General features: G+C 35.9%; 1 protein-coding gene across 1 annotated transcript in view; it reads left to right on the top strand.

Annotated features, from left to right (window-relative positions):
- Window positions 1–23,728, top strand: part of PATJ (PATJ crumbs cell polarity complex component) — a 351,381-nt gene that overhangs the window by 88,755 nt on the left and 238,898 nt on the right. The window contains exons 18-21 of the mRNA XM_019655480.1: window positions 8,548–8,757; window positions 12,741–12,860; window positions 14,644–15,039; window positions 21,724–21,847. Of these exons, the coding sequence (XP_019511025.1) occupies window positions 8,548–8,757; window positions 12,741–12,860; window positions 14,644–15,039; window positions 21,724–21,847 (850 nt within the window). The remainder of the gene's footprint in view (window positions 1–8,547; window positions 8,758–12,740; window positions 12,861–14,643; window positions 15,040–21,723; window positions 21,848–23,728) is intronic.

Genomic DNA, 23,728 nt, shown 5'->3' with positions numbered 1-23,728 from the left:
AACAATTACAGCACAACATACATTTTTCAAGCAATGAAACATCCCAGGAACATATTTAATATCCGAGGGAAATATCTAATAGGAGACTAGCAGAGGACAAGAGAAAGCAATAGTCTTCAAGAAGTGATTTCTGTGAGACTCTTGCTTGAATCATTTTGATTATTATTGTGCTTAAAATAGATTTTTTAAATACTAAGCTTTACAGAATAAAATTATGTGCAAGCTTATGTATTTTGTTTTCCTTTTTAGAATATATTTTGGTCTTTTAGCAAGGTTCTCTGTCCACTTCCCTTCCATTGCACTTCTAATTGCCTTACGTACTGTGCTTACTGTGCTGCTCAGGGACTATTTAATTCTATGTGTGATGAGTGGAAAAATCTATTCTTAATGCCTAATAGTATTTAGGAAGTAATAAGACACAAAGAGCCAGGAACCATATCAGTTTAATCTATCTTGAGTGCACCGAATGTATTTTGTGGGTACTTACTTTGAACATGATCGTGTTGTGGTAATTGGTATGATTAGTGTAATACTTGGCTTTATTATAAAATAGTTAAAAACAGGGTTAGATTCTGATAACATAGCTTGCTCATTATTCATTAGAATCATTGTTATTGTCTTGCATTCACTATAAATGCATTTATTTCTCTTTCCCAAAGTAAATGCTTAGCTTGTTGGTCAAATCAGAAAAAGCTCTTTTAGTATAATTAATTCATTACATCCCACTATCTTAAACCAGAGCTATTCTAGTGATTTTAATTCAACTAATAGCCTCTGACATGTCTTTTGTTACTATGTAAAAATGGCAACCCCCCAAAAAAAAACCCCAAAAAACAATGTTTTAAGACTCGTTTTATAAAATGGGGCACATGCCATATATATTTTGTTGTATCTTTTGTTTTAATGGTACAGTATCCAAGAAGTTAGATCTTGTGTAGTCAGTGGCTTTTTTATGAGTTCTTAAAAGATATCACTAACTAAAATTATACAGTATTTGTGACCATAGTGTACATCTTCATTGCTGATGCTGTGTTTTCAATGAACTTCCATCATTCTCTACTTTTTATAGTGGTTTTGTGAATGTTTTGGTAAAAATTAATGACAAATTTGACTCAAGATGTTCTGTCAAATTAAGTTATAGGATTTTGGAGTTGGTGGAATGGATCATAACTGTCATGTATCCAACTTTCTCATTTTACAGTAGAGGAAACTGGCTCAGATATGAAGAACTTGTGAGACTACACAGTCAGGTCAGCACCAAGCTGGGGCTAAAAACTTGTCCCTTGACTTCGGATCCACACTCATCCTACTGCTGGTGGAGTGGATATCTGTCTTCCTTGTCCCTCTCTCTCTCTCTCCTTGTTATTTTCCCTTAAGACAATCTTTTTGGATTCCTGTTTCCTGACTGACTCTGCTAACAATGGAAACTTTAATTCATGCCAGCTGTGCATCAGAGCGTCTGACGATCATTGTTTTTTCCTTAAGATGCGCTCTGTACAAGAACCTTTCCTTTGCTTTTCTTTGTACCCAGTTCCTTTTTCTGCCTCCTTCCAGGATGAAATAGTTAGCTGTCTCTCTTTTAAGCTTAGTGGTTTCTTTATTCTCCATGTTAGTAACTTCCTTGAGATCTTACTTTGGAAATTTACTTAGCTGTTAATTTAGATTTTAACTCAATGCGTTTTAGTTAAAGTAATAAAGGCCACATTTAAGAAGATACTCTTTAAGAATTGAATATTTGGCCACTTGCTGCTTTCATAGTTTTCTCTTAGTTGACCTTTATTGAGTGGGGACAATTCTCTTATCAAATATTACATAGCTAGCTACCTCATGTTATCCAGAAATTAATATATGTTTTTCTTTAAAATTATCTCTGAAACATACTTTCTCACACTTACATGAATAAACATTTGGGGAATGAAGCTCACTGATCTAATTGTGTAATAACATACCCCACAACGTTGAATTCATTGGTTAGGAGTTCTCTTCATTTGTAGATCACTTTCTATTTCATAGTTGTTTGAAGTTGTTTTTCTCGTCATTTCTTGGAATCATTTCATCTTGGTGAAAAAATTCTGTAATATAGGAGAGCGAATACATCGGTGTGGTGAGCTACACAACAGCACAGAACTTGAATGACATAGAATTAAGACTGTATGAATTAACTGTATTTCCTCTCATGAGTTTACTGTAGGCCAGCTTTATATTTGAATATACTCAGTTGACGATCAGTGTCAAAATTATCAAAGGTAAAATAATTTATACACATATTTTTATCTGAAATAAACTATGGCCTATATCTTTGCCTTCGTGCTGTGATCTCTAAATTCCTATTATATTACTTAATGTTTTTAAAAGTTTGGGTATTGGCTATAGAACAGATTTTAAAAGAAGAACCCAAAGTTATTCTTTATTTTGAATCTTCATAGTTGGGAAATTGTTAGACTTTGATTTTTTTTATTCTTCATTGGAGTAATACTCCAAATCCTATAAATGTTGAATGTCAGAACAGTCCTTGGTGTATTCCTCATGTACCCCTTATTTTAAAAAATGCCTCACTGATAATGCATTAGCCAATTTATTAAATGTGACCACTTTTCTTTTTGTTCATTTCTCTGTCTCCTCTTTATGTAACGTTCCCCGCTTCACGCCTTTCCGCTAAGTTTGCCACACTTGTTTGCCTGTATTTGTAGTTTCAGCTTTGGAGCAGCTTTACAGCTACAGCTCTCCACGTCTTCTAGTTGATATCTGTCTGTGACAGAGCCCACATTTCAGGAGAACCACCTCTCCGCCCCAGGTGACGTCCCTGCTATCTGCTTTAGTTTATGGGAACTCTGATCTCTTTGACCTGTGGGAATGTACACAAATATTCATATAATACATTTTATAGAAACTTCGAATCCCATCCATTTGATCATGACAGTCACATTTTTGTATCTGTTCATGTAGAGGTGTTCTTAGCTCATCAAATGAATGAGTTTTTGGGAAAAATAAATGTAAATGAAAATTTAACAAAGAGGCATGTTTTACCTGTGTGTGCAGGCACGCTGCACATCCTGTGCTCTCTCTAATTTTTCATCAGCTAGGTACTGAAATAGAAATCTCTGTTGCCCCAGTGTGATATTAAGGAGGTTAGTTTTGTACACTTTGGCAAAATAGTAAGTATACCTTTTAACAACTTGCCTGCTTTCAACATTCATTCATTTAGCAAATACCTTAAGATAGAGAAGCTGCATCACTTAGTGGCTAAGAGCAGAAAACCTAGAACTTAACCGAGTAGTTTAAATTCTAGTTCTGCAACTTATCAACTGTGTGCTTTTGATTAAGATATTTCATTTTTCTCTGCCTTCATTTTCTCATCTGGAAAGTTGGGATAATAACGGTACCTACCTTAGGTTGATGCGAGGATGCAATAGGCTCAAGTAAGTAAGAGAACATGCCTGGTATGGCAAGAGCTTAGGAAGTGTTACCAGTTGATGTTGATGTTGTTCTTATTCACATAAGATCATATGCCTTTGGTGTACTTATAATCCAGTGAGGAGAGAGAAACTAAATAGATTCAGTCATTTGCTATTTCAACTTTTTAGTACCTTCTGTGTGGCAGGCACTGTAACAGGCCTTGGAAATAAAGTAGCAAATGAGCAAGCATATTCTTGCTCTCATGAAGCTTGTTTTCAGCAAGGAAGATGATTAAAATAATTTTAGTAAGATGTCAAATGTGTTATAATAGGGGGAAAGGCAAGGTGCTGTGAATACATCTAGGAGGAGCACCTAACTTATTCTAGGAGGTCAGGGACAGTAAGGAAAATACATTATGACAAATGCTATAATGGAAGGTCTTTTTTAGGTTTAGAGATACCGCCGAATAGGAGGTGCTTGTGTCCTTGGGAAGTCAGGGAACGCTTCTCATCGGAAGAAACACTTGAGCTGGCTCTTGTGGCAAAGATGTAGATGAGTGGCAGTGGGGCAGGGAGAACATTCCTGGCAGATGGAATGGTTTATAGGATGTCACAAAGCATTCAAAGCCTTTCACAGTCCCTGCATTTCAATAGGTGTGTATTGTTGGGGAAAATGGGAGTGGGCAGTGGTACATGTTGGGAGAGCAAGAGGAGACGAAACTGAACTGCAGATTGAAGGAATTGGTCTGCCAGAGTTGGGACTTTATCCTGAAGCCCATGGGTGTCACGTGAGTGTTTTAATCAGAGGAGGAATTGTGATCATATTTTTATTTATTTATTTAAAATATTTTATTGGGGAATTGGGGAAGGGGAACAGCCAAGTTGTTGTCCTTCAGTCTTAGTTGTGTAGGGCACAGCTAGCTCAGCTCCAAGTCCAGTCTCCATCTGGCGGCCCGTTGGCAGCTCGCGGCTGCTTAGCTCAAGGTGCTGTGTTCAATCTTAGTTGCTGATGGGTGTAGCCTACCATCCCATGTGGGAGTTGAACTGGCAACCTTGTTAGGAGCATGTGCTTTCACCAGCTGAGCCATTTTGCCACCTGTTGGCAGCTCAGCAGCAACTCAGCTTGGGCACAGCTCACTGGCCCATGTGGGAATCAAACCTGTGACCCTGTTGCTCAGAGCTCACGCTCTTAACCAACTGAGCCATTTGGCCGGCCCACATGTTTATTTTTAAAAATCATTCTTTTATCTCTGTAGAGAATAGACTGGGGTAAGATTGGGGACAGGTAGACCTATTGGGAGACTGTAGCAGTTGCGCAGGCAAGAAATAATGAGAAACTGAATCAAGGTAGCAGCCGTGGAAATGTCGATACAGAATCCGATATAGAAGAGAGAGATCAAATTGACGTGCCTTAGTGAGCAACTCAGTGGAGGGTTGAGGGAGAGTCAGTGAATGCTGGGACCTACGGGAATGCCACTCAGGGACGATGGGAGGAGATACGTCTGATTCTCAACTTATATTTCTCCCAACATTGACACATCCTGTGTGTATAGTAAATATCAAACGTTAGCATCACTTTGACAGCCCTCCAAAATCCTTATATGTTCTTATTTTCAGGCACGCATGATGATTTTATTTACTTGTGAGACAGATCAGTTAGGTGGGTTTCCTCAGGATTTTGTAGCTAAGTAGTGAGGAGAGTTCAGGTCTGATCTCCTGTTTCCTTGTATAGTATTCTGATGCCAGTTGGCCATTCTTAATTGATTGTAGGAGTTTGATACTATTTTTAAGAACTGTAGGGAACAACTTTCATAAATGGTTGAGTTGAAGCAAACATATGGGATATTGTTAGAACATGTATAGTAATGTAAGGGTTTTGAATAAAGAAAAAGAAAAATCCTTCAGAAGAGAATGGCTGGCATAGTAAAAGATATGATGTTTCTTGTGTTTTGTGATTGGTCTTTAGTGCCCTCTATTGACTGTTTCACCTAAGACACCTTGATTCTTGAATATAGTGTTCCTTGCAGTGTTATTTACCAAAACAAGAAAAATTAGAGATTTTTAAATTATAGTAAAAGGCAATAAAAACTGATGGGGACTTAAAAAAAACCTCCATGGGGTTGAAGAGTTGGATAGAGGTCACAAGGAATATCTTTATACCATTTTGTTTGCTATAACATAGGTATGATATGATATCATGGACTGCGTTTTCAGAAAAGAGATTTTTCTGATAAGAAGCAGCCTGAATCTGGCTGGTGTTTGTTTTTTAGCTTTTTTTTTTTTTTCAATGCAGCAAAGCCGCAAGTATGGCAGCCACCCCAGTAGACAGCAGCTGCTGGTTTTCCAAAGGGTGGCTGCTACATGGGATGACCATGAAAGGAAATGACTGTCACTCATTAAAGCAACTTCATTCAGCTTCGTGGGAAATCACACATCAGGAAAGTCATCATAGAAAATGAAGTAGTGATTATACATAATAGGGCATCTTCAGGAGTGGGTGGCTTGTCTTTTTTTTTTTTTAAGTGACAACGAAGCTGCCATTGTGTCCTTTTTCCCAGGAAAAGTGGTAGTAGATTAGATTTAGTGTTTAGAATAACTAGAGAGCTAAGCCTGAATAAATTTTAGTAAGCAAGCACACCTGGTACTAGTTTGGGGTCTAAAGAATACTGCACTGTCTATAAGTAAGTGTTCACCGTGCCTTTTTGATAATAAGGGAAATCTATTAATCTTTCTATTTCCATTATATCCTGGCCAATCTTCTTTTGAAATGTTTCTAATTATCATTTCACCTGGTTGATTTTGGAATAATCAACTCAATTTAGAATAAATAGTTCACCTATTTATTTGGGTTAAAAATAGTACTTTTTGATTCTATGTTATATGAAACTACAGAGATTGCTCACACCAACCTCATGAAATCATTTATTTGCTTTTGGTATATTTTACGGGTGCAATTTTCTCTAAGAAAGTTGAGTAATTATTAATATGAAGTAATGCTGGCTGCTCTCTGTGCATTTCATGAGAGGAATAAGTTACTATGTAGTTTCCCTTCCCCCCCAATAAAAAAGCCTTCCATCAAAAACTGACATCCTAAATGAAGGACATAATTGTACAGCTTATTTATTAGTGTGTCAAACTTAAAATCTAATGGTTTCACATTTCAGAATGAAAAGTGTGTTATGATTCATGGTTGCTGGTGATAAAATAGACAGCTCTTTTATATTACTGCACTGATTGCCTGCTGATATACCACTGTATTATTATTATTATATATTTTTTGGCTCTTTTCTGTTTTCTTCCTATGCAATAGCTCCCTCTACTTGAAAATATCGGTGTAATTGTAGTTTAACACTATGTACTTTACTAATGAGTTCCCCTGACTGTCCTTACGTTCAGTCCTCTTCATAAATCTGCAGTGTTACACATTAGAGCATGTTAGAAATTTACCGAGAATTTCTTGACGTGGGAGTAGAAAAGCGAAGTTATATAGGAAACTGGATCAGAAAAGTTAAAAAACAAAAACCCAAAAATCAGCCACTTCAGACAGACACAGCCTGGCACTTGGCAGATTCTGACTGCCAATTCCGACGTCTTATAATTCTAACACAGAATGTGTCACTTTCTCCTCTACTTTCTCAGGAAGCGTTTAATAGAAACTAACAATGGTACAATTTCGTGTTACTGCATCTTGCCTGTATGGAACAATCTGTGCATGATGGAATGATAGGAGTAGCATAGACAAACCAAAGTAAATGCTGTTATGATTGGGATTGTTTTTTCCTCTCCCTTACTAAATTTGAGGTTTAGTGATGGTGCCATAACCTCCACCATTAGGATAAATATAAGATTCTACTCAACCATAAGATTTCCATGTGGATATGTCTGCATTTACAACTCTTTATTTCCAATTTCGTCTGACTATCATTATAGTGAGAGCAAGTGGCCGAGCAGTGGGGGCCAGCAGTAAGGACTTAGGAGCCAGACTCCTCGAGTTTGAATCCTAGCTCTGCCACTAACCAGCCGGGTGATCTTGGCAAGTTTCCTTAACTTTCTGACCCTCAGTTTCCTCATAAAATACAGATAATAAATCTACCCAGATCCTGGAGTTTGTTGTAAGGATAAGTTGAATTAATGATTGTCAAGCATTTAGAACGGAGCCTGACACATAGTAAGTGCTATATATCAATGTTTGTTGAATAAAAGAAAAAAATAATTGTGGGGTTATAAATTGGTCTTTATTAACCAAATGTATTTATACAATGTCAATGTTATCTTCAATGCTTAATGAAAAGAAATATGTCATTCTGATGGATGAAAGATGTTTGCACATTGCTTTTGTTTGATCTCATATTTCTATGTATTTCTGTGTATGAATACTTCTCACGTAGGCCTACCTATACTATGTCATAATTTTTGGTTATGTTATTTTTAGACATACTTTTTAAATGCGGTGGAATAGTCCATAGTTTCCATATCTTCTTTTGAAGTCCGTGATTTAGCAGGAGGATTCTACCATGGTGGAATGCCTAGGAATGGAGTATCATTTCCCACTGTACACTTCTCTTGAAGCCTACCTATCGCCTAAGAGCTATAATAGAGGGGCTTGTCTTTGGTCCATAATATGACTATGCTTGAGGATGTCAGAGACTCTTACCCACTTGTCCCTAGACCTCTTGTAGTCCAACAAAATATCAGTCACCGAAAGTTTAAAACAGGAATTTGTGTATATTGAGCCCTCATACATGCAATTGAAATTGTTAAGCTTGGTAAAGAGGATCAAATATATGGTGATGGAAAGAGAACTGACTGGGTGGTATACACACAATGTGCTGTATAGATGATGTATTACAGAATTATACACCTGAAATCTATGTAACTTGGCTAACAGTTGTCACCCCAATAAACTTTAATTTAAAAAAAAAAAGAAGGAAATTGTTAAGCTTACGTCTTCACCTTGACACAAGTTGATATCTATGTAAATGTTTAGAGTGATATTTTAATAGCTTTCGTCCTCTTCAGAAGAGTTTCACCAGAATTCCATACTCCTGAAGTATATAGTCAAATGAGATTCATGAGTAAACATAAGCTGTCTTAAGTCTGTAGATTTGTGTTCAAGGAACTGATTCATCTTTCTTCTTTGTTTGCTCCTTAGGACCCCTTAGACCCCACAAGATCAGTGATTGTGATTCGTTCCCTGGTGGCAGATGGTGTTGCAGAAAGAAGTGGAGAACTATTACCGGGAGACCGCCTGGTCTCAGTCAACGAACACTGTTTGGACAACACCGCCCTTGCTGAAGCTGTGGAAGTGCTGAAAGCTGTGCCACCAGGCACTGTGCGCCTTGGCATCTGTAAGCCTTTGGTGGTAAGTGTTGCATTTTGTTAATCCAGGAAGTGATAGTAGTGTAAGAGTTAAGAACATGGATTTTTGGAGAAATATACACCTGGCCTCGAATCCCTGTTCCACTGATTAATCTATATGTATCCTTGTGCAAGTTGCTTAATGTTTTTGACTTACAGAATCAGAAAAAAGACTGTCTATCTGATAGGGTTTGGGATATTAAAGATGATATTCATTAAGTGCCTAGCACATTATTCCATGAATGCTAACTGCTGACATTACTAGTCCTACTACTACTTAGCACATTCCTTATGATGTGAATTAAAATAAGTCTATTTATGCATTTTAACTTTCATTTGGGAATGATTTTGAGATGGCATGATACATTGAAATCCAATTAACTATTATCATTTTATCATATGGCAATGAGATTTTAATGTGCTGTTCTGACCACCAGAGTAACTTGTAACAACCCTACCATCTGAACTCCTATATGGCCCAGCTATCTTGAAGTCATTTGATTGCTTAATCTCAAGTACTGGGTCAGATTACCATTTATGACTGATGGCCACATTACAATTATGGTGCTGTTGAGGTTCCCCAAATGCAAAAAAATACTTGATAATTTTCAAGCAGCATTAAAGTATTATTAAGTGCTTACTGTATGTCATTCAGCATTTTAAGCTTTTTACATATGTTAATTTAATCCTCATAGAACTTTAAGAGGTAGTTCTCTTATTACCCTTATCACAGATGACTCAATCAAGACACAGCCAGTTGAGTAACTTCTCCAAGGTGATATAACTAGTAAGGGGCAGAGTTGGAATATAAACTCAGCAGAGTGGCTTCCAGCCCTGTGCTTTTAGCCACAATGCTATATGTTTCTGTTTTAATTTGTTGTCACTAGTATAGTTTGCATGCAGCATGTCTGAAACTGAAAGTATGGTTCTAGTCGAGTGTTGGATTAGATTTCACAAAATCTGGGCTCTGTTTCTAACTTTGCTGTGCGTTAGCCCAGGGGGTTTCAAACTCAAAGATAGGTGGTTTCCCTCAGAATCACCTGGGAGCTGGTTAAAATGCAGTTTCCCAGGTTTTACTCCCAGAGATTCTGATGTAGGAATTCTGATGTGCTGTTTAGGAATCTTCTCCTTCAATGAGTCACCTATGTAATTCTAATGCAGAATTTTGCACTTTGAGAAACATTGTGCTTTTAATTTAATCGTAGATACACCATTTTTCTTCTATGAGCCTGTTTTTTCATTTCTGAAAAGGCTGAACAGGACTAGAAAACTCCTAAGATCTTTCTGAACTCTAAAACTTTTTTATTTTATGAAATAGATTAGATATATATACCAGGGGTGCCAAAAAAATACAATACAAGTGGACACTTTAGTCAGTGTTGCTCAAGCAGTAGTTTGCTGTAATCAGAAATGTCTGGATGCTGATGGTAACAACTTTGAACACCTCTTGTAATTGCAGAAGTCAAACATGACTTGTATTCTATCGGTATATATTGAGGATTACAATTTTAATAATTTTTTCCTTTCTTAAAATGTGTATACATTCTTTTTGGCCCTATATATATAGTTGTGTATTACATATAAAATTTTTGCATTGGGGAACGTCAGCATGACTTTCATGTATTAGTTTTTTATTCTTTATGCAGTACACATAAAAATGCCTGTATATTATACCTCTCAGACACTTTAAATGTTCAAAATGGAGTAGAGCACATAGCTCCCTCAAGTTCTTGACTTTATATTGTGTATTTGGTGTGTGGGTGTTGCCATAGCTAACAACACAAGATGCCCAGTTTGATTTTTGGACAGATTCAGGAAGGGAAAACTTGATATTTTTATGGCAACTTCATCTTGGTGTTTTGGATTGTGACAGATACTTTGTCTAGATTTTCCCCGATGATTATTTGCCTGATTATTTGGACTGCCAGGGGAAATCACAAACTATTTATTGTCTACGGGAGTTAAACAGCATGATTTTACTTTGAAGCAATTTAAGAAAGTCTCAGGCAGTATAAAAAAATGGAACTTAGTACCAACTGGGTGTGGATGCCTGTGTTATTTCTGGCAGGGTATAGAGCTGCAGAAACCTCAGGATCTTGGAGCCTGTCTCTTAGAAGGTTTCAGAACATAATAATTGTGAGGTGGACCTTTGTCTGGGCTTCCCTCAGTGAGGGGAAAGCTGTCAGGATACTTGGGAGTGGGAGGCCAGTGAAGGAGTGAGAGAAAGATCACTTTCAAGACTTAGAAAAAAATTCTTAGTGGAGTTACCAGTAAGTAATTCCTTATTTAACATCTGGGTTCTTCTAGCAAAACTGTCTGCTTGTGAACTGTAAATAGTGATGCATAAATCTTCTCCAAGGTCTGTCTTTCTATCTCTGTCATGGTTCAGTTGGTGGCCACTTATCTAATCACCTAATATTTACTGAGCATTTACTCATTTCTCAGCAGAAGTGGCGTTCAAGTTAAATAAGATGATCCAAAGTCAGGCTGGGGCAGAAAGACTATGAATATATAACAGGAGAACAAAATAATGTTTTATTGTCTCATATCATGTAGATATGTATTATCCACAGTCTGTATAGGTATTATATAGTCGTGAAGTGTAGCCTTATATAGATACGTATTGTCTATATAATAATTTTCATGTTAAGCATAAATGTTACTTACCTTCTATTTTCTACCAAGTCGCCTCAGATGGACCAGATCCAAAAAACGAAAGAACTGACTTTAGAAACTGCATTGTATCTTCAGAACTAACAGAACAGAGCTGGCAATGGCGTTCTTGAGTCAGACAGCTGTGGGTTTTTGCTTGGTTCTGTGATTTGCAATGCTGTGTGACCTTTGGCCAGTGATTTAACCTCACTAGTCCACTTCCTCATCTACAAGGTGGGGATTGCATGACATGGTAGCTGAGATCACAGGCTCTAGAGCCAGACAGCTAGGGTTCAAATTCTGGGTGTATAACTGACTAGTTAAGTAACTTGGGGCAAATTACTATGACCCTTTTATTCCTCTATAAAATGGGGTTAATAAGAGTACCTACTTCTTAAGAGTATATATTAATATATTATTAGTACATATATTAAATGAATTGATATATTTAAAGTACTTTAACCTATGCCTGTGATGTATTTAAAGTGCTTGGACCTGGGCTCATTTGCTGTTATTTTTATAGAAACGTAAAATATAAAATCTTGATCTTATAGGATTATTGTCAAGATGATGTTGAGATAAAGCATATAAAAACATTACCATAGATTGTGATATATATCTAGGACTTGATAAATAGTGGCTGTGTTATTATCTGGGATGGTATTGAGCTGGTAAGCACAATGGCTGGGCCGCTTCTGATGGATGGTGACTGCACTGTACCATTGTTAAACATTTTGAATATCACTCTGTATATACTTATACATTTCTTAATGATAAGGTCCATTCCTGGGAAAATGACTTTATTTTTCTTTAAGGAATATGTACAAACAATAAGTTTGAGAGGCTTTGACCTGATTATGGCTTTCTTTTTAATTATTAAAGAAAATTTTGTTCTAATAAAACAATGTGCATAAATTTTATTATGTACTTGCACTTGGAAATGGAAAAATAAGAATTAATCTGAAGAGAGTTTGAAACTAAGGCACTTTCTTGATTATAAAAGTGTTCCTGTGGTTACCAGAGGGATGGGAGTGGGGGAAATGGATAAAGGTGGTCAAAAGGTACAAACTTTCAGTTAGTTATAAGATAAGTAGGTCTTGAGGATGTAGTGTATGGTATGGTGACTATAGTTAACAGTACTGTATTGTATAATTGAAAGTTACAAATATTAACTAAGTGTATTGTGGGTGTCATTTAGCAACATATACATATATCAAATCATTATGCCTAAAACTAATATATTGTTATATGTCAATTATAGTTCAGTAAAAAGATAGCTTCATGGTTGACAAAAACATATATTCAATTGTGCTAAAAAAATGCTTCTATTTTCAGGAAGATGATAAACAAGAAGAAAGTTATTATATTTTACATTCAAATACTAATGAAGACAAGAGTGAAATTTCAGGAACAATTCATGATATAAATTCATCTTTAATACTTGAAGCACCTAAGGTATTTAGTAAATTTATTTCCCATTTGAGTGGTTTGCTGTGAGCTAAAGTTTCTATAAAGAAGACAGAAGCTTGTTCCCACTCCCTTAGCTAAATACATACAATTTAAATAATAACCTCTTCATCTTTATTTATTTATTTATAAACTGAAATCTTTCCCTCTTTTATCACATTGCCTCCATAAATGACATAGGACAAGTGTAAGCCATTTTCATACAAACATACTTTCTTTTTATACTAATATAGTCTTAAAATTTTGAGGGTAGAACATATTTTTTAAAATAAACCTGCATTTAAAATCCTATAAAAAACAGCTATACAAAAGAACTTACTGAATATTTTCTAAAGAAGAGTTACTTATTTAGCCCAATCCTACTTTATGTTTTAATTTTAGAAAGTATATTTGAAGCATTTCCTTTTTTTATTTTTAAAATGAATTGTGTTTATTTTGCTCTTTGCACAGTTAGTTTGTTTTTGCTTTACATGATAACAACTGTCTTGATATTCTTTGCATAATTTATTGACAGTGTCTCAAGCTGATACATAGTCCTATAATGTCCTTTTTTTTTTTTTGTAGCTGAGCCATCCTGCCACCTGTTGGCAGCTCAGCAGCAGCTCAGCTCGGGCCGGGACTCGAACTGCTGTTGTTCAGAGCTCAAACTCTTGAGCGAGCTCTTAACCAACTGAGCTACTTGGCCGGCCCTCCATTATATTTTTATAGTGTTGCCTTTTTTTTTGTTTGTTAAAATTTCATAACCACATGACATGTTCACATATACCCTCTAAATGAAACTTTTTTGTTCTTTTTACATTTAAATGACTAGGTTGCAGTATTTGGTATACTGTATTAATTTAAAAGCTTCACCACAATGAAGTTTAGCTGCAAATGAGGAAGCAATGTGAAGGAGGAAATTCATTTCAGAAATTTGCACTTAGTAATACTGAATAAACAGGACTTAGAATAGGAGATGTCACTGATCCCTTAGAAAGAGTTGGGCCTCACTGTGCCCAGCACCCTGAGGTCCCTAAGAGTTAGGCCAAAGGCTCAGCAGATCCATATAATCCTCAGATATTATCTTGGAACTCAACAAAGTTCCTGCGTATCTACAAGTATTTAGCTTCAGTTGTATGCACTTCATCTTCTGATTGATAAAATATAAATTAATTTAAAAGCATACTGTATTCATTCTTTTTTGTCATATATTTCAGTGCAGATGAAAAAATATATTTCTATGATATGGTATATTACAAAATAGTTATACTCAAAGTAATTGAGACATACTCCCAATATCTTTAGTTTATGGAGAATGTTTTTTGAACATGAGAATAGCCGTAATTTATGACTTATATAAACTTGAAAATCCTGACCTTTTAATACTTTGCTTTCTTAAGCAATAGTAGGAAGTGTATCTGTATTTATTGTAGTGCTTTTTAAGAGATTCATGAGTTAAATGTTCGACGTAGCATTTCAACAAAATTCCCATTTCTGACTGAGAATTTTCAGGTGGTTAATATATAATGAACCTGTTAAAATACTCATTCACCTTGCCAAGGGCAGATTTTTGCCTCTTATTTTATTGTTTGTCCCTTTCCTGGGTTGAGGGTTGTGTGGTAGTGAGCTTGTATTTCCCCTCATTTGTATTGCAGAGCTGTTCATGTTAACCATGTATTAGCATGGCATAAAGCCATGGTAGTCATGTCAGGGGTTAATTTCCTAGTTCATGTGTAGAGTGCAGCTTCAGGACAGATGTAATTTAAAATTTTTTGCAACTTTTTGTTTACAGGAATTTAGAGATGAACCCTTTTTTAAAGAAGAACTTGTGGATGAACCATTTCTAAATTTGGGAAGGTCATTCCAGTCCCAACAAAAAGAGATAGACAACAGCAAGGAGGCCTGGGAAATGCAGGAATTTCTGACTCCAAGGTTGCAGGAAATGGGTGAAGAAAGAGAAATGCTTGTTGATGAAGAATATGAGCTATATCAAGATTGCTTTCAGTCCATGGAGTTGTACCCCTCATCGCATATTCAAGAGGCCGCTCCTGCTCCATCCAGGAAGGAACTTTACTTTGGCACACAGTGGTTACATGACAGTGAACCACCTGAGTCTCAGGAAGCAAGGTCCGTGATGAGTATGTATTCCCAGGAGACCCAGCAGTATGGCTACAGCCCTGAAGACATGGTAAGGGATTAGCACTGATCTTTCACATCCTCCCTGCCTCCTCCTCTTCCTATTGTAACTTTCAAAAAAAAAAATTTAATGATTCTTTTCCTAATTAATCATTTTTTCCAAGATGTACCATGCAGTGTATTGCTGTAAGTAAAAGCTCATCTTTTCTGTATTATTCAACTTGTAGTTAGAGTCAGTAAGCTACAGTTGCCTTGCTTCACAGTGTTTCTGTTTCCCCCCCCACCACCTTTTTTTTTTTTAAGAGATGTTTTTCTCCTAATTACCCATTTCAGGGAAGAGTTCTCTTGTCATTTGTGATTTTTTTTTTTAAATTCCCTCAGGGAGACACAGCTATATGTTTCTCACATAGTGCATTTGTTAGGGAGAATCAAGGCAAATCGATTAAAGATATATTGTTGTTTGTATCTTGCTTATCCATACTGTTCTCTATTATGTATGATACTAAATAGGAAGTCACTGAACTCTAAAAAATTATTTTTGCATTTGTGACATTCCCTATTCCCAGCTTGGCAGGAAATCATTATATTTTAATAGGTGTGTGCTTGCTATTAAATCACCAATAAACTTTATTTTTTATTAAATTAGAGTTAACTGGTTACCAATTAGAATCTTTCATTAGGGACGTTTTTTAGGGTTTTATCTTTGTTTATTTCCTACCCCAAATTAACTTCCAGGCAAATGAAAAGGAACTTATTATATAAATATATACAGTAGTCTCCTCAGGTACAGTATGGCGCACCCCTCACTGAGCTTGACAACTTTCCCGAAGTGATGTGCAAAGTGTGCCTTCATTTTCTCTCTCAACAGGGCAGATAAAGCAGAGTTTGTTCCTTTGCCTCCCTTAGACCTTTCATCCTCTTTTCCCATCTGTCAATGCTTGTGTGTCCTTCTGCTATACAGGGTGCTGTACTGGGTATATTTATGGAACCCCAAAAGAATCCCCATAATAGGGGACTCTGGGCAGTCTGCCAGAGAACAGATATTTGGGGATTGTGTGACTAATACCTTGATATGGGACTAGGTGAGACAGAATCACCTGATGTGTTTGTTGCCTTTGACATTGGTACTTTCTATCTTTGCCATTCCCACTCCTATATCTTTATTTTTATTTTACATTTTATTTTTATTTTTTTAGCTGAGCCATCTGCCACTTGTTGGCAGCTCAGCGACAGCTCAGTTCGGGCCGGGAATTGAACCAGCGACCCTGTTGCTCAGAGCTCGCACTCTTGAGCGAGCTCTTAACCAACTGAGCCACTCGGCTGGCTGCACCACTTCTATATCTTTAAGTGCTTAACTTCAAACAGAATATTCAGTAATGTGGAGCAAATTCTAATCACAGATTATTGAATATTCATAAATACTCCCTTGTTCTAGCTTTCTCCTATAAAAAGAAAATTTTCTGTTTACCTAACTATAAGGCACCATGAAATGTAGGCCCATTTTAATATACATTTAGGGACATAGATGAAATAGTCAAATGTATATTCACAGTATTTATAAATTTATTTAAACCTTCATATTTTAAAATCTGTAAAATATTTTTGCCTACTCTCACATTTAGTGACATATTTTTATTAAAAATCTTTGATGCATATTCAATGCCAGTATCCACATTATCATTAGAATCACTTTTTGATCATTTAACATGGCTTTCCAACTATACTATCTTCATTTCCACCTAGGTTTTTTGAGATACATTAATTTTTTAATCTATACTGTCAGAATTTTATCCTAAATTACTCATTTGCATAATATTATGCTTTTATTTTTTTTGTTTTTTATTTTTCTTATTGTTAGTTTCAGGTGTACAGAACAATGCAGTAATTATCCTTTTCACCCTTCACGCAGAAACAACCCTCCTCCCCCATCTACTGCCCTCCCACCCCCAATATCATACTTATCTATTACAATTCCATTGACTCCATACCCACACTCTACTCCATGTCCCATGACTATATGTATATATAATTATAGTTGACATACAATATTATTCAACATCAGCTTCAGAAATACAGTGCGGTAGTCAGGCCTCTATACCGACTATGTAGTGGTCTCCTAACAAGAGTCCATCTGGCCCCCTAAAAAGTATTTATAACATTATTGATTATATTCCCCAGACTGCCTTTTCTATCCCTGAGACCATATTGTAGTTACCAATTTGAATTGTTTTGTCCCTTCCCCTTCTCCTTCATCCCCACCTCCCAACTAGCAACCCTCAGTTTTTCCTCTGTGTCTCTGAGACTATTTCTGTTTATATTTCTCATTTATTCAGTTTTTTAGAATCCACGTATAAGTGAGATCATATGGTATTTGTCTCTCTCTGACTGACTTATTTCACTTAGCATAATGTTCTCTAGGTCCATCCATATTGTTGCAAATGGAACAATTTCCTTTCTTATAGCTGAGTAATACTCCATTGTGTAAATGTACCATAGTTTCTTAATCTGGTTGTCTACAGATGGGCATTTCGATTGTTTCCAAGTCTTGGCTATTGTGAATAGCGCCACAATGAACATAGGGGTGCATATATTTTTTTGAATTAATGTCTTGGATTTTTCTGGATAAATACCTAGGAGTGGAATTGCTGGGTCATAAGGTAGTTCCATTTCCAGTTTTTTGAGATACCTCCATACTGATTTCCATAGTGGTTGCACCAATCTTCAGTCCCACCAACAGTTCACCAGGGTTCCCTTTTCCCCACAACCTCGCCAGCATTTAACATTAGGCTTTTAAAAAATTCCTCTCGTAAGTTTATATTGATGATCTTCACAATGTAACCGCTTACTCTATTGTTTGTTAAAGTGTTCTTTACAAAACTTGTTTATAACACTGTTCAATGCTCCAATTTTGAGAGACATCCTAATTAATAAATCTGTGTTAAATTCCCTAGCTTTCTGATTCTGTGAAGTAATGTCTATAGGCTCTCTAAGCTGGCATTTATTAAGATTGTTTCCATCCTAATGAGTCTTGCCTAAACAATGTTTTATTTTCTTTAAATAATTATATGTTCTTGCTTTGGGCATTAACTCTTTTCCTCCCTTGCCATACTCCACAGTGATAACAGTGTAGGGGAAGAAAAAATTTTTTCCCCTTCCCTCCTAGGTTCTTGGACTGGGACCCTGGAAATTAAACTGACGAAAGACAGATTAATGAAAGAAAAACAATTTATTAATACCTGTGCCATGCATACACGCAGGAGAAACTCAGTGATGAAGCGATGAGTAACTCAAAGGGATGGTTAGAACTTGGGCTGATATAGCATCTTAATAAAGAACAATAAATTTATAGAGAATTGACAAGACAAAGGAAAGGGGGTTTATGCTTTTATGGTCAGCAAACTGTCGGAAGGTAAATGCATGAGGGAAATTAATGGAAGATAAGGATTGTTTTAGTAAGGTTTGTTGTGTACATTCCTCTTTGTGCCATCTCTGAGCTGAAAAGTCTAGCGTTGTCTTGGGTGATTGAGAATCAGGGAGAATGGAGAGCTTTTCTGAGTCTGCTCTTTCTCAGTTCTCTTCAGCTTTCTCAGTTGTCTTCAGTGGCATATTTCTGGGTAGGATATTCTGTCCCCCTATAACTGTTACACCCATATGATTAAGATCTTTGCCCTCTTCTCATTACTGATGGACCCCTGTAATGATAATTTATTATCTAATATTACAAGCCCTGGGTAAATTTTAAAAACACAGTCAAATGTCTTATAAATATGTAATTCCCAGTACTCTTCTATTTAGAGGGTGCCTTCCAGAAGGGTAGAGGAACATTATCACTTCTATCTTCACTGTAATATCCATTTTAGGTGTAGATATAGCTATATTTGTGGAGTGCGAATAGTTTCTTCAAAGTTTTATTTTTCATCTCTACCACCCTCTTACTCCATTTTAGTTAAAGGATAAAACCATCAAGGTTTATAGATCTGGCCCTCTTTTCCTCCCTCCCTCCCTCCTTTCCTCTTTCTCTTTTTCTTAAAAATTTTTTTTTATTGTAGTAAAATACACATAATGAGAAAAATCACCATTTTAATTCTTTTTAAGTGTACAACTTGGTGGCAGGAAGTACATTTACAATGTTGTCAAACTATCACCACTGTTTTTGGAACTTTTTTGTTTGTTTATTAGGGCCTTTTTTATAGTTAACATTCAATATTGTATTAGTTTTAGGTATATAGCATAGTGGTTAGATATTTATATAATTTATGAAGTGATCCCCCCAATTAGCCAAGTACCCACCTGGCATTATACATAATTACTACAATATTACTGACTATATCCCCGCTACCACTTCATAACCACACATTTGTGCTTCCCAATCCATCCACCTTTTTCACCCATACTCCCAGCCCCCTCCCATCTGGTAACCATCAGCTTGTTCTCTGTATCTATGAGTCTGTTTCTGTTTTTTGTTTGTTTGTTTGTTTGTTTTGTTCTTTAGATTCCACATAAAAGTGAGATCATATGGTGTTTGTCTTTCTCTGTCTGGCTTATTTCACTTAGCTTAATACCCTCCAGGTTCATCCATGTTGCCTCATGGTTCCTTATTTTTATTTGTGGTAAAATATGTATTACATAAAATTGACCATTTTAAACATTTTTAGGCTTACAGTTCCAGTGGAATTAAATACACTTACATTATTATGCAGTCATTATCACCATCCATCTCCAGAATTTTTTTTTATTTTCCCAAACTGAAACTCTGTACCCACTAAACAGCAACTGCCCATTCTCTGGGAACCAACCACAGTTCTACTTTCTGTTTCTAAGAATTTGATTATTCTAGGTACCTCATATAAGTGGAATCATATAATATTTATACTTTTGTGTCTGGCTTATTTCACTTAACATGATGTTTTCAGGGTTAATCCATGTTGTAGCATATATCAATTGTTTTCCTTTTTAAGGCTGATTAATATTCCATTGTATGTATATACAGCATTTTGTTTAGCATTCATCAGTTGATGGACATCTGGGTTGTTTCTATCTTTGGCTGTTGTGAATAATGCTTCTGTGAACATTGGTATACAAATATTTGTTCAGATACCCAAATTCTGGGGGTATGTACCCAAAAGTGAAATTGCTAGATCATATGGTAATTCTGTGTTAAATTTTTGAGGAATCACCATGCTGTTTTCCACAGTAACTTATCCATTTTACATTCTTACCAGCAATGTACAAGTTTTCCAGTTTTTTTCACATACTTACCAACACTTGTATTCTGGTTGTTGTTTATTTTTCTTCTTCTTTTTAAATAGGTGTGAAGTGGTATCTTATTGTGGTTTTGATTTGCCATTTCCCTAATTACTAATAATGTTGAGCAACTTTTCATGTGCTTATTGGCTATCTTTAAATATTCTTTTGAGAAATGTCTGTTCAAGTCTTTTGCCCATATTTTAAAGATCTGAGTTTTTTCTTTTTTGCCTGAAGATTATTTACCTGAGAATAATTATATATTCTTATTTTCTTCTCTATTTAGAAAAAAAAAAAACCCTGAATTCATTTTTCTAAAGATCTAACCTCTCATACCTACTATATTGAAATCTCAGATTCAGGTATCAATTTTCTTATTCCTCAGTTCCATAATTGCCATTAACATTTTTTAAAAAATGTCCAAATGATCCAAAAAGTGCTATGAAATTTATTCTTTTTCGGTATTCACTGCCTACTATTTCCTCCTTCCTTCTCTAAGAAATTCTTATTTTATTCTAGGCAACTAAGTAGTCGTATCTCCTTTCTCATCCCTATTTAATATTTGAGTTGAATTCTACATTCTGTAGGCTCCATTAGGTATCTGATATAATTATATACTTAGCTATAGTCATAATCTGGAAAAATCTAGCAGCATTTGGTACATTAGTTTATGAGAAGTTCTTCTCTTACCATTGAACTGTGACCAACATAACTTAATAAACAAACAAACAAAAAACAGACTATTGCAAAAGATATAATTCACATTTTTGTTTTGAACATCCTATATTTCCAACAGTAGAGAATAACATAGTGTTATTCACCTTAATTGAATCAAGGCATAGCCCAGTGGTGGTCATGATATTGTCATGTAATTTTATACTTGTAAAAGTTTGTAAATGTCATAATTAAATACTTCAGTGAAAATTGTATGTTTTGGAAGATTATAACTTTAGAAAATCATAAAAGACATGTAAAAGGAGGACAAGGGGAAAGTATAATAAGTTACTGACCATGCTTACCTTTGGTTTTAGATTTGGGTAATTAGGTGTTCACCAGACAAATAGGAGTGCTAGGGAGGGTGCAGCAAAGGCTTAGAGCTATGAAAAGCCACTGGGTGTTTTGGAATCAGCTATTTAAATGGTGATCAACATGATCTAGGAGGTAGTGTGTGTATCAACCATTGACCTTGCTTGACCCTATAGAACTTGATTTTTCTACCTTGGTGACTTTATTTAAATCTACTTACTAATGTTTAGAAAACAAATTTGTTGAAAAATCCAATGTTTGGAAAATACAGGTTTTACTAGCCTGTACTCTTGCAGATATTAAGTTGCCAGCATTTGTTGCTGCATCACAGTATAAACCGTTATTGGAGAAGGAATGTTTGCAGGGCCAGTTTTTCACTATCATTATCATTTGGTTTGAACAACATTATAGTCTTCCACATTTTCTCATAAAGTACTAATGCATTTCTGTTTTTCTTCCTCTCAAGATGAAAGAAGATTTTGGCATCGATTCCCTCCCCTCCATACCCTCAACTGAAGAAAACAGTCAACAAGGCAGATTTGATGATCTGGAGAATCTTAATTCATTAACAGAAAGCAGTCTGGAGTTAGGTTTGTGGTTTTTGTTTCTCATAAACACAAATTACATTATTTTGCAGTCTTTCAGTTTTATTTTTGTATGTGATGAATTTTACTGTCACATTTTCATTCATTATGATATTTTGAATTTAAATCTGCTTATAAATTAATATGCTCCAAGACATATAGAAGAATAACATGGCTCATATTTCGAACTTCAAACTTTCAGATTCTGTTTTCTGAGAGGGCTGCATTTTCTTGGCCTCATTTTGCTTTTTATTAGCAGTATGGATTAAAACTAAAACTGGTACCTTAGGCCGAATCTGAAATAAGTCTCTACTAATATATATTAAAATCTCTGATGCTATTAAGTGATACTGTTAGCTCATTGAATGGGATTGTTAAATATTAATAAAGAGAGGCATATTTTAAACATTTATGAAACATTTTATAGCCATATATTACAGTCAATTTTGGTGCATTAATAACTTAGTTTCCATTAAAGAATTCTGAAAGTATCATGACTCTCCCTGCCTCCCCTCCATATTGATTCTTACATATTTTTGAAAACTTGACTTTTAAAAAATCATTTTCTTCATCCACCACAAATATCAAATGTTGTCGTAATATTAGGGTCCATAGGTAAGATTGCTTTTTCATAGCACTGGGATTTGTAGAGCCATTGTTCAGGATTTATGCTGTCCTTCACCTGTTAAGATTCTGCTCATAGGGAAAGTCTTTCTCTGTGGGCAATTCTTGTGTTGTATGGTAATGTGTTGTGAGGAGGAGAAAGAGAACTATAGAAAATTATGTAGTGGTTTTGTATGAATTCAGCATTCTATTAAGTAAAATCTAAAGGCTGGAATGCTGAATGGTAAATATTGAAGACATCTATAAGATGATAACAATCGTCAATTCCCAATGGGTCAAAAGAGTTAATTTTGATTACCTAAGATTAGATGAGTCTATCAAATTTTTCATGATGTATAAGGAAAAATATGGGACTTTTCTCACCAAAACTCTCCCAGTATACAATTTTTAAAATTCGGCACAATTTTCTATAGTCCTCTGACTGATAAATACTTGGAGAAGATTTATAGTACAAATGAATAAATAAATGAATAGATCATAACTGTTTAATTACCATTGATACTTTATAGCAATGTTGGTATTTTTTTGGATCCAATAAATTTTGGTTGAAGAGGGTTTAACTATGCATTTTAGGATGTTTAGTAGCTTCCCTGCTGTCTAACCTTAGATGCCAGTGGTAATCTCACCCCAGTCATGATCAAAACCAGAGTATCTCTAGATACTGCCAAATGTCACCTGGAAGATAAAGTTGCCCCTGGTTTGGAACTACGTATGCTTTATACTGTCAGGGTTGAGGGAAAAGACTAGCTATATGGGGTGGGAGTTTGTGGGGAGGGGCAGTGGAGTTGGGAAGAATATAGAGAAAGAGAGAGTCTTCTCATGGAATGATCCAGTGCCCCCATGAGCCCTGCTGTATATCACCGAGGTGACTCCAAAGTTAGTTCCTGTGCATTCTGCCACCTGTATGAGTTTCCTAGGGCTGTTGTAACAAATTGTCACAAACTTCATGGCTTAAAACAACAGAAATTAATTCTCTCAGTGTTCTGGAAACCGGAAGTCCTAACCCAAGGTACTGTGCTCCCTCTGAACGTCTATGGAAGAATCTGTTCTTTGCCTTTTCCAGCCCTTGGGGCTCCAGCATTCTTTGGCTTGTGGCTGCATCACTCCAATCTGCCACCTCCTTCCCTTGGCTTCTCTTCTTCTGTCTCTTATAAGAACATCTGAGGTCCATGCCTGGCGGCCGGGCGGGGCGGGGCTCTGAGGGCGGGGCCCGACTGCGGAGCGGGGGCGAGGCAATAAAGAAAAAGAAAAAAAAAGAACATC

This window comes from Hipposideros armiger, unplaced genomic scaffold (genome assembly GCF_001890085.2).
Source record: "Hipposideros armiger isolate ML-2016 unplaced genomic scaffold, ASM189008v1 scaffold_240, whole genome shotgun sequence".
NCBI lineage: Eukaryota > Metazoa > Chordata > Mammalia > Chiroptera > Hipposideridae > Hipposideros > Hipposideros armiger.
This window is presented reverse-complemented; position numbering and strand designations above follow the sequence as displayed.